Source organism: Glycine max, chromosome 19 (genome assembly GCF_000004515.6).
Source record: "Glycine max cultivar Williams 82 chromosome 19, Glycine_max_v4.0, whole genome shotgun sequence".
In the NCBI taxonomy this organism is placed as follows: Eukaryota; Viridiplantae; Streptophyta; class Magnoliopsida; order Fabales; family Fabaceae; genus Glycine; species Glycine max.
In genome coordinates, this window is record NC_038255.2 from 36,567,225 (window position 1) to 36,579,167 (window position 11,943).

Here is an 11,943-nt window from a genome sequence, read left to right on the forward strand (position 1 = left end):
ACGATGTATTGGATTGAAATGTTGAACCACGTGCTTCAGATTGGTGTGCTTATCTTGACCCTTTTCCGTCCATAAATTCTACTAAAACATATTAAAGATGATTGGGATAAGTAACCGATTATTTCATTACTTTTAAGCCATTGATTTACATAAAAAAAAAATAGATAGATGGTTGTGATTCCCTGAAGATTAGCAACTTATTCATTGGGTTACTTGATTAATTTATGAATACATTAAAATTTTCTTATAAGTTAAAATTAATTTATATAGAAATTAAAATTATTTTTTGGAGAAATTAAATGAGAGAATGTTAATAAATTGACTTATGATTCGTTTTACATTATGAGACAAATTTGATTCATTTTATATTTCAGATAACACTTTAGTAGTGTATAAGCTGCTTTGATCACATAATAATTAGTATGAAGTTTATGAGGATTAATCCGATTGATATATTGATTGAGGAAATTGTAGATTTGTATAACAAATCATTATGGATTTGTTGTTGAGATTTTTTCCCAATGTTAAGTAACATGATTTAGAAGATTATTGAGTATGATAATGACAGTTGAGGTCATTATGATTAGAACCTTGAAGTCACGATTGTCTTATGCACGAAATAGATTGTTCGAAAATTTAAATTAATAATTAATATTTAAAAATCAATTATATTTTAAGAATTTTAGGATGATTTCTTAAAAAATAGAATTTTAGGACCAACAAAAAAAGAAAAAATATTTTAAAAATCAAAATTAATATTTTCATATAAAGCTTTTGAGAATTCATTAGTATAAAATTAGTAAAAACTTTATAAATCTTACAATGGTGATTAAATTATACTGATTACCATGTTTCATGAAATTACATAAACTCTTATTTTTTTTTTATTCCTTCGTTAACCCCTAGTTGTTTTCAATTTGTAAGTTTCTATATTACTATTTTTATTTTATTTAATTGAATTAGTTTATGAAGTATTCTTTTGACGAGATTAGTTTATGAATTATGAACACTACTAAGTCCTAACTAACACATGTTGATTTTTTATTTTTTTTTATTCAGTAACATGTGTTGATTCTAATATAGCTGTCCTATTAAACTCAATTAAAATACAGATTCTTTTTATAGAAGGAGCGAAGGACGAAATTGACAAACCACATTAGATAAGAAGCATCAAATTAATCATTTAATCATTAATTGTTTTTTTATTTTATTTGATTTGATTTTTTTAAGACAAGAACAACAACAAAACCGGGGTGTGTGTGACCTGTTATCGCAGGTTGTTTTGGGGTGTGAGACCTTATCTGCTTACGCACACACCATGTTGGACTGCACCTACCTCTGATTAGGTGAGTCATCACTCCGATTCTCTTCAAACCAAAGATCCATGCTTTCTTAATTCTCACCCCCCTCACTCCTTCAAACAACACCCTTTTTTATTTCTTTCTCCTCTGTTTCTCTCTCTCTGCTGTGCATTCTGGTGGCATCACAGAGAGAGACACAGTTGAGTGAGCCACCACCTTCTCCAATTCATCTACTTTCTCTCCAATTCTTCAAAAGGGTTGTCTCCAATTCTTCAAAAGGGTGAAACTTTGAAGGAGTAAAGATGGTTGGTGCTATAAAAGCAGCGATTGGAGACGCAGTGTTGACTTTCATGTGGGTGTTCTGTTCCTCTGTGTTGGGAATTGCTTCTGGGTACATAACCAATGCCCTTAACCTTCAACACATCACCTACAATGGGTTCCCTTACGCTTCTTTTCTTGTCACCACCACCCTCGTTTTTGTTCTTGTTTTTCTTTTCACCATCATCGGCAATGTTCTTGGTGGGGCCAGCTTCAACCCAACCGGCACCGCTTCCTTCTACGCTGTTGGTCTTGGTTCGGATACGCTCTTCTCAATGGCGCTTCGGTTCCCTGCGCAGGTTTGTTGCTTCCCTTTTGTGGCCAAAAGGGTCTTTTTTTTCTTCCCTTTTTGTTCTCTCTTTTCTCTGTGTTGTATTGCTTTTAAATGAAGCTTTTTTGCTCTGTCTTTTTGGCCTTTCTTTTTTCTTTTTGATCTTTTGAGGATGTTTGTGGTGGGTGGATTATAAGAAGATGAAACTTAGATACAGGTTGTGTTTTATGCCATGTCTGGTTTGGGTGGACAGAAAGGAAGTTTTGAAATTTGAATTGGAGAGAAAGTGAAAAGAAGGAAAATTTTGTGCCCTTATTTTTGTTCATTCCCTGTTTTCACTTTCTGTTTTTAGTCTTAATTTACAAAACAGTTGCCTTGTTTTCAATCTGTTTCATGTACAAATCTTTGAAAATAAAGTAGTAATCTTGTAAATTAAAAGTGATAACAGGGAATAAAAGAACAGTAAACATGCACTTGAATTTTTGTTTTTTGAATTAATTTTATTTTTTTCTTTTCACTTTCTCCCTAACTAAACAGCAATATACATGTTATTCGGCTTTTTCTTTTCTCTTTATTTTGTTTCCTCCTATCCAAACATACTATTAGTACTGTTTTCCGATCAGAATTGAAGTTTTATTTGTAGTCGGCCCAATAAGGATTTGCATTAGAGGTTTAACATAAGTTATTGAAGCAAAATTTCAATTTTGATGGGAGAATAGCACCAAACATGCAGTTAGTGTTATTCTCTCATTAGAATTGAATTTTCATTTTAGTAATCTGCCTGATAAGGATTTGGATTAAAGGTTCATTATTGGTTAATAAAGGTGAAAATTCAATTTTGACAGAAAAGTAGCACCAAAAATGCCTTAGAAACTGCTTCTAAGTTTTATTCTGATATGAATTGTGCAAGGAATTTTTGATGGATGGTTGAGTTGTGAACAGGCAGCTGGTGCTGCGGGTGGTGCAATGGCAATTATGGAAGTGATTCCTGCGAAGTACAGGCACATGATTGGGGGGCCTTCTTTGAAAGTGGATTTGCACACCGGGGCTGTCGCTGAAGGGGTGTTGACCTTTGTGATTACCTTTGCTGTTCTCCTCATCTTCCTCAGGGGCCCTCGTAGTGACTTGTTGAAGACTTGGTTACTGGCCACGGCAACTGTAGTTTTGGTCATGGTTGGATCTGCCTACACTGGGCCTGCCATGAATCCTGCTAATGTGAGTGATTACCTTTTTTAGCATTAGTATTTTTGTTTTTTGTGCATGAATTGTATGCGTTTCTTGCATTTGTCTTTTGCATTTTCACTATGGTGATTTGAAATAAGTTAGATGTTGAGATTGTTCAGACATTTTAGTCCATGGGACTTTAAAAGTCATTCATTTTAGTCCGTTTCTACTTTATTTTCTGTTGTTGCTTTGTAACAAATACTATAGGACTAAAGTGAATGACGTGGTTTTTAAAATCTCAGCTGCTAAAACGCTTGACTTGTACAATTTCAAGGACTAATCTGAGGTTTACTCAATTATCATCATTTCTTGTCTTCTTTTTCAGTTAAATCTTTTTTAACAATTTCTGCCTAGGATTTGTTGTTCTTCTAATCATTCTGGAATTTAACTTTTCTCCCTGGCCTTTGATTATGAGAAATATGCTTTGTTTTTGTAGTTTTATTCTACTATTGAATATGTCAATCATATGTATGCTGCAGCTATTCTTCTCGCCTCTTTGCCCCATACTTATTATGTTATTTAATGATGTCAAATCCTGTTGAACGTCTGCATAGTCCCTACAGTTTTGGTGTTCTATAAATAAAACAAAGTACTTACAGAAGATAATGCTACTGACATTATATATTAACTTTTTATCTTGCTCTCTTATGTGACATGCATTTTATATTTCTCAACATTCCTGGATTAAGACCAAGTTCAATAATAAATTTTATGGTTTACAAGCTTGCTTATTTCTTTTTAATTGTTGTGAAGGTTGTAAGCACAAAAAAGTGGGAGACATAATGGAAATTGATAGAAAACAGAGACTTAATTGCTGTCTCTTCTATTCCTACTGTTTCTCTTTGTATTTTTGTTTTCTTCTATGTGCCTAATATGTCAAACTCTGTTAAATAATGTATCAAGTTGTGTCAAATGCAAATTTACAACATGGCTGAATATTATGAGCCAAAGAACTATAATCATACTCATAGTCGTCAATCGCAAGCTATAGCACCACTATAGTGGCATTGTGGCTATGGGCAGCTCAAGGAAGCTCATTACATTGCAGCTCACTGTCATGCCTACAGAGGCCAGAACCACAGCTGCTATATCAGCCACCGTTGCAACTGAATGGAAAACCCCTTTTTTGGCCCCTTGAATGAGGTTGTTTCGTGCTCAGGAGCTGTTTAAGGGGGGCAGTCTTAGAAATGCACCCCCTTTTATTTCATCAGAACACAAACCCTATTTTCCCATTCTCACTCCTTTGAAGACTAAATCATTCACTACTCCCGGTATTTTCTCTCTTCGATGCAAACCACCTGACCCTGGGCTCTCAGCTGCATTCCTGCCAATCCAAATCTATAGAATCATATGATTTTTATCTCCATTGCTTTGTATGATAGATTTGAGATACCTAAACTGGGTGACATGTGGTATGGTATAATTCCCAATATTCACCTTCAAGGCAGTGCTAGCTTGCATTCCATAGTATCTGTTTTACTTGTGCTCAAACAGAAATTTTATTTCCATATAATCTTTAGCAGAAGGCATGCGTTGAGGCACTGGCTCTTGGATATGTCGAGTAAGAACATCCTAATCAAGGAAAAAAGATATGGGTTGTTAACCCTTGGTGTGAACCTATAGTTACAAGGAAATCTTTTGTGGCCATTCTTGTCCTGTTATATGAATCTTTTTGTGTCCTAATATGAGAAACATGAACACGCCTCTTCTCTAGGTCCCATGGAATTACTTCTTAGAACCTTGTCATAGGCCATTTTAGGGCAATGAAAACCATGTGTAGATCTTTTTGCTTCCATTGACACCTCTCTATCAAACCTTGCATTGCCAAAGGTATATATACCAGCCAAGCAAACAACCAAATCGTTTCTCTGAAATGTGAATCTCTTATCTTGATCTCCATTTTGTTACTCTCTCTTGTAGTTTCATAGTGTGGCTAATAGTCTTAATCCCTTTGTAGTTAGTACAATTCTGTACGTTCCCTTTTCTTAGACCTTATAATCCTGTTAAACAACTTTGTGAGCTTATTTATACCTTTCTCCCCTTGGCATTTCCATACTTCAATAGGTATATTATCTAGTTCAGTCACTTTTCCACTGTCCATCCTCTTTAGTGTTTCTTTTACCTCAAATTCCCAAATTCTATGATAGATAGATATATAATTTTGGTCCTCCACTGTAATTTTAATCAAAGAGCCCATTAAAGTTGCATTTCCTTCATCAACTTGTAAAATCACCTTTCCATCATTCCTAAGTATCTTGTTCTATGACCAACACTATACACTCTTTGGCCTTGTGCAAAATTTATGAACCATTTCTCAATTTGTGTCATCATTCCATATTTCATATATTTCTTACATGATTGCAATATTTCTCTGGTGATAACTTGTGTACCATTATTCCTACTGCAATTCCTCCTCCATTATAGTTTAGCACTAATTTGGCTTACTCATCCATTATAGTTTGGCTCCTAATAGAACCCTTTTAAAGTGAAAGACAATGAGATCACGGATTTGAAATCTGTTGGCCATTGTATGCTAAAAGTAGATTCAAATGGGATTCACTCCTGTTGACAATTCTATCAAGACAAAGTATGAACATCCTTTTCTTTTCCTGCCTATGTGCAGCTGTGTTTATCGGTTTCTCAGCATCAACAGCTTCCTTAAAATATCATGAACTTATATCATTTAATATGAGTGTTATGATCGTCATGATTGATCTGCACTTGAAACGGGATCACATGCCTCCTTGTCACAACAAAAGGATTACATGCTGATCTATGTTAAATAAAATAGTAATCTAGTTACACAAATATTCAGCCAAATTGCATTTTTTAAATTTTGAGTCAATATAATGGAAGTACTTGTTGATGTATGCTGTAATTCAGTTAGTTAGTTAGGAGTTAGTTAGTTTGACAGCTATGAAGGTTGTTGTAGTTACATGTGCAGTTTATATAAAATAGTAGTGATCATGAATGAGAAATAAGAGAGTGCAGAAGTTTTAATTCAGAATTCTAAGTTTCCTCTATTTTCAAAATCAATTTTTTCATCTTCTCTTATTCTCTAACATAGAGTGAGTAAGTGCATAGTATGAGTGTGAGTGAAGAACTTTATTTGTTCCAACAAACAGTGAAGAACTTTATTTGTTCTAACAAACTGGTATTCAGAGCTGAGGTTCAAGATCCTTGGATACCGAAACTGAGATGGCTTCCTCGAATGGAAATTTTCCAGCATCTATGCCTGTTCTCAAAGGCAAGAATTATGATGATTGGTGTGCTCAGATAAAGGTAATCTTTCGATTTCAAGATGTGACAGAAGTGGTGCAAGAAGGGGTTCAAGAACCTAACGGGAACCCAACTGATGCACAGAAGGTGACTCACCGTGATTTGATGAAAAGAGATGCGAAGGCATTGTTCATTATTCATCAGTGTGTAGATGCAGGTACTGCAAAGAAGGCATGGGATACTCTAGAGAAATCCTATGCAGGGGATAGCAAACTCAAGAAGGTGAAGTTGCAGACCTTGAGAAGACAGTATGAACTTCTACAAATGAGTGATCAAGAAAACATTGGTGAGTTCTTTTCTCGAGTCTTGGCAATTACAAATCAAATGAATGCTTATGGTGACAAGCAATCAGACTTGGGGATCATTGACAAGGTATTGAGAACCTTGACACCAAGATTCGATCATATAGTGGTGGCAATTGAGCAAGGCCAGAATCTTGAAGAAATGAAGATTGAAGAACTGCAAGGAATACTTAAAGCTCAAGAGATGAGGCTCAATGAAAGAAATTCACAAAGATCAGCTGAGCAAGCTATGCAAGCCCAAACAACCAAAGGGAACAACTATGATGGTGACAAGAATAAGAAGGGAAAGGGATAGTGGAAGAACAATAAGTGGAAGGGGTCAGGTGAGGGCTCCAGCAGTTCTGGAAATCATAACCAGAATGAAGAAACTGACAAGAAAGGTGGAGGGAATCACAAATTGGGTAAGAAGAAATTCAACAAGAAAGAGATTCAGTGTTATAACTGTCAGAAATGGAAACATTTTGCAGATGAATGCAGAAATAAAAGGTTTCCAAGAAATGCAGATGAGACTCAATTGGCACAAGATGAGGATTCTGCCTCTGATAAAGTGTTACTAATGGCAACAACAAACTCAGAAGAAGACAATGTTAATCTGTGGTATCTTGACACAGGCTGTTCCAATCACATGACTGGGCATAGAGAGTGGTTTGTAAACATTGATGATAAGGTGAAGAGCAAGATCAAGTTTGCAGATAACAACTCTGAAACTGCAGAAGGCATTGGAAAGGTGATGATTCAGAGGAAGGATGGATAGCACTCATTTATCAATGATGTGCTATATGTTCCCAATATGAAGAATAATTTGTTGAGCTTGGGACAGTTGCTAGAAAAGGGCTACTCAATGCAGATGGAGGACTGTCAAATGAAGATATTTGATAGCAATAGGAGGTTGATTCTAAAGGCCTCTTTGTCAAGAAACAGAACATTCAAGATTGGAATTCAAATTGCAGAATTTCAATGTTTGGCTGCTTCTATAAGTGATGAAAGCTGGATGTGGCATCACAGGTTTGGTCATCTAAATTTTAGGAGTTTAAGTGAATTGAAAAGTAAGAAAATGGTTCATGGTCTTCCCCAAATTGAGATACCAAAACAATTGTGTGTTGAGTGTTGTGTGTCAATGCAACCAGGGAATTCTTTCAAGTCAAAAATTCCAATCAGATCCAAAAGAAAGCTTGAAGTGATCTATTCTGATGTGTGTGGTCCTTTTGAAGTGAAATCCCTAGGAGGTAACAGTTACTTTGTGTCATTCATTGATGAATTTACTAGAAAAATGTGGATCTATCTCATTAAGCAGAAAAGTGAAGTGTTTAACATTTTTAAGAAGTTTAAGCTGTTGAGTGAAAAACAAAGTGATAAAGTAATCAAAGTACTTAGAACAGATGGAGGTGGTGAGTATAACTCACATGAATTTCAAGTATTTTGTGATGAAGAGGGGATAATTCATGAAGTGACATCTCCCTATACACCTCAGCATAATGGTGTTGCTGAGAGAAGAAACAGAACCATTTTGAACATGGCCAGGAGCATGATGAAAGGGAAGGAAATGCCTCATTATTTCTTGGGAGAGGCAACTTCTACTGCTGTGTATATTCTGAACAGGTGTCCCACTAAGAGATTGCAGGGATACACACCTGAAGAAGCATGGTCAGAAAAGAAGCCTAGTGTGAATCATTTCAAAATATTTGGTTCACTGTGCTTTAGGCATGTGCTTGAGCAGAACAGAAAGAAACTTGATGACATGGCTGAACCAATGATACTCATTGGATATCATTAAACTGGTGCCTACAAGCTGTATGATCCTAGAATGAGGAAAGTTGTGATTAGCAAAGATGTTCTGATAGATGAAACAAAGGATTGGAATTGGGAAATAAATGCTGTTGACAATGGTGAAAGAAAGGTGATTGTGAACCTTGAAGACAAACAAAGTGAAGAGGATATACCATCATGTGGAGAGCAACTCAGAAGGTCACAAAGAGAGAGACAAGTACCACAAACACTCAGAGAGTATGAATTGTATCCTGATACAATAATCACTGCAGAAGGGGATTTTGTGCACTTTGCTCTACTTGCTGAATCAGATCCAATGAGTCATGATGAAGCCTCACAAAGTTCACATTGGAGAGCAGCTATGGAAGAAGAATTGAGATCAATTGAGAAGAATCAGACTTGGGAGTTAGTCCATTTGCCTCAAGGAAAAAGACCAATTGATGTGAAGTGGGTCTATAAGACTAAAGTAAAGCCTAATGGAGATGTGTCCAAGTATAAGGCAAGATTAGTAGCAAGGGGAATCTGTAAAAACATGGCTTGGATTACAATGAGGTTTTTGCTCCTGTTGCAAGACTTAAACTGTTAGGCTCATTGTGGCAGCTGCTTGCAACAGAAATTGGTCTCTATATCAACTGGATGTGAAGTCAGTATTTTTGAATGGGTCACTTGAAGAAGAAGTCTACATAACTCAACCACCTGGTTATGTAGTTGCAGGACAAGAGGATAAAGTCTACAAGTTGAATACGGCACTATATGGCCTCAAGCAGACCCCTAGAGCCTGGAATATGAAAATTGATAGCTTCTTAGTCCAGCAAAATTTCACCAAGTGCACTATTGAGTATGGAGTTTATGTCAGAAACACAGATTCTGGTGAGTTTTTGATAATATGTTTCTATGTAGATGATTTGCTAGTGACTGGCAGTAGTAAAGAAGATATAAGAGTGTTCAAAGGAAGAATAATTGATGAATTTGAAATGTCTGATCTTGGTGAACTATCATACTTCCTGGGTATTGAATTTGTTTCTACTAGTAAAGAGATTTTCATGCATCAAAAGAAGTATGCAGAAGACATCCTAAAGAGGTTCAATATGATGGATTGCAATTCTGTTATCACACTAATTGAAATTGGAATTAAGCTGCAAATAGATGGGGATGAGAAAGAAGTTGATCCTACCTTGTACAAGCAAATTGTAGGCTCATTGAGGTACCTATGTAACACCAGACCTGATATTGCCTATTGTGTTGGGTTGATAAGCAGGTTTATGGAGAAACCAAAGACACCTCACTTCCTGACAGCAAAGAGGATTCTGAGTTATGTGAAAAGAACATTGGATCTTGGCATTTTATATCCTTACAGCCAGAAGAATATAAAAGGAGAAGTGTTTGGGTATAGTGATTCAGATTGGTGTGGTGATAAGGATGATAGGAAAAGCACTGCTGGGTATGTTTTCAAATTTGGAACATCACCAATCTCTTGGTGCTCAAAGAAGCAGAGTGTAGTTGCTTTGTCAACATGTGAAGCAGAATATATTGCTGTTGCTATGGCAGCCTGTCAAGCTCTATGGCTGGAAGCTTTAATGGAAGAACTAAACTTGAGAAATTGCAGTCTTATGAGGTTGTTGATGGATAACAAATCAGCAAATGATTTAGCTAAGCATCTTATGACACATGGCAGGAGTAAACATATTGAAATCAAGTTTCATTTCCTGCGTGATCAAGTGAGTTAAGAGAAGCTTGAATTGGAGTTTTGTAGGTCTGAAGATCAAGTTGCAGACATATTAACTAAGCCATTGAAGTCTATCAAGTTCAAGGAATTGAGAGACAAGTTAGGAGTGATATCCTTGACAAATCTGAATTAAGGAGGGATGTTGATGTATGCTGTAATTCAGTTAGTTAGTGAGGAGTTAGTTAGTTTGACAGCTATGAAGGTTATTGTAGTTACATGTGCAGTTTATATAAAATAGTAGTGATCATGAATGAAAAATAAGAAAGTGCAGAAGTTTTAATTCAGTATTCTAAGTTCCCTCTATTTTCAAAATCAATTCTTTCATCTTCTCTTATTCTCTAACATAGAGTGAGTGAGTGCATAGTGTGAGTGTGAGTAAAGAACTTTATTTGTTCCAACAAACAGTGAAGAACTTTATTTGTTCCAACAGTACTCTTGTGTGAACTAGAATCTTGATTATGTACCTGCTTGCTAGATTTCATCCAGTCATATTTGGAACATAAAGAGACTTCACTCTTTGACTGTCCTTTTTCAATACTCTCTATTACTGTGTGAAATATCAAGCAGGCCGCATTAAATAACATTGATCTACTGTCTATATTAGTGGTGCCAACGTGAGATTTCACCTAATTGAGTGTTGAAAAGAATGTCAAAGTTAGTTATGGTTCGTATGAATCTCCTTACATGATATTTCTTACCCATCTTTCATATTGTTTCTAGTATGAATATAAATAATGGAGAAGCAAATTGGTGGCTTGCCTTGAAATAGTCAAGGTGAACTTTTTCATAGCTTGACTCCAAATTGTCGTCTTAAAATCAGAATTTGGTGTTACTCATTGAATTGTAACTTTTTTCTTTGATGTTCCTATTATTTATTCCTTTGAAGTTCCTATAGTTTATATATATCTTCTCTTGTTTTTGAATCTTCTGATTTTAATTTCAGTTTGATTAGGTTCTAGACCTAGAGATGCCAATGAATAACTGTGATCGGTTATTGTCCCTGCAGGCTTTTGGCTGGGCATACTTAAACAACTGGCACAACACATGGGACCAATTCTATGTATACTGGATTTGTCCCTTCACCGGAGCAATATTGGCTGCTTGGCTGTTTCGTGCTGTCTTTCCTCCACCACCACCACCAGAAGTAAAACAGAAGAAAGCATGAAGAGGGATAGTGGATTTGGTTCTTCATGTCAATTGTTAAACACCATGCTACTGCATTAGGAACCCCCCCCCTTTTTTTTACTTTATATACTTTCTTCTTCATTCTCTCTTATGTTTCTTAACTCGACCTTTCAGCTTATAATTAAACATGTTCCCTTAAGTACAAAATCAGACGTGAAAATGTTCGTGTCAAATTAATGGGTTTTGTTTGGCCCATAAATTCAGTATCCGCTTAGAAGAAAAAAAAAAGTGTAGAATTTTAGTATCTAGATTCGATTCCAATTTGATTCACATTAATATTATTCCTTTCGGCCAAAATCCAATTCTGTTTGTGTGAATAAACGTTGGATTGTTTGTTTGATTGACTTTAGCATAGTAATTTTTTGTTTCTTTTCTTAATATGAGGAAGGATTAAAGTGAACTAAACTAAGCGCATGTTTGATTTCACGTTCTAAATGTGGTTTTTCATGTTTACTAGAAGCTAGTAATTATAACTTCTATGTTTTGACGTGATTTCTGGCTTTCTAACAGGTTTTTAAACATGCATTAAGAGCCTATATTTTTTTGTTGTTTGAAAGCTGCAAAAGCAAA

The 11,943-nt window shown here is 35.6% G+C and overlaps 1 protein-coding gene across 1 annotated transcript; it reads left to right on the forward strand.

The window, feature by feature from the left end:
* Positions 1-1,274: 1,274 nt before the first annotated feature.
* SIP1-3 (aquaporin SIP1-3) lies at positions 1,275-11,670 on the forward strand. The gene is made up of 3 exons (NM_001289293.2): positions 1,275-1,918; positions 2,833-3,105; positions 11,195-11,670. The coding sequence occupies exons 1-3, from the start codon at positions 1,604-1,606 to the stop codon at positions 11,351-11,353; spliced, it is 747 nt and encodes a 248-aa protein (NP_001276222.2). The 5' UTR covers positions 1,275-1,603; the 3' UTR covers positions 11,354-11,670.
* The last annotated feature ends 273 nt before the right edge of the window (positions 11,671-11,943 follow it).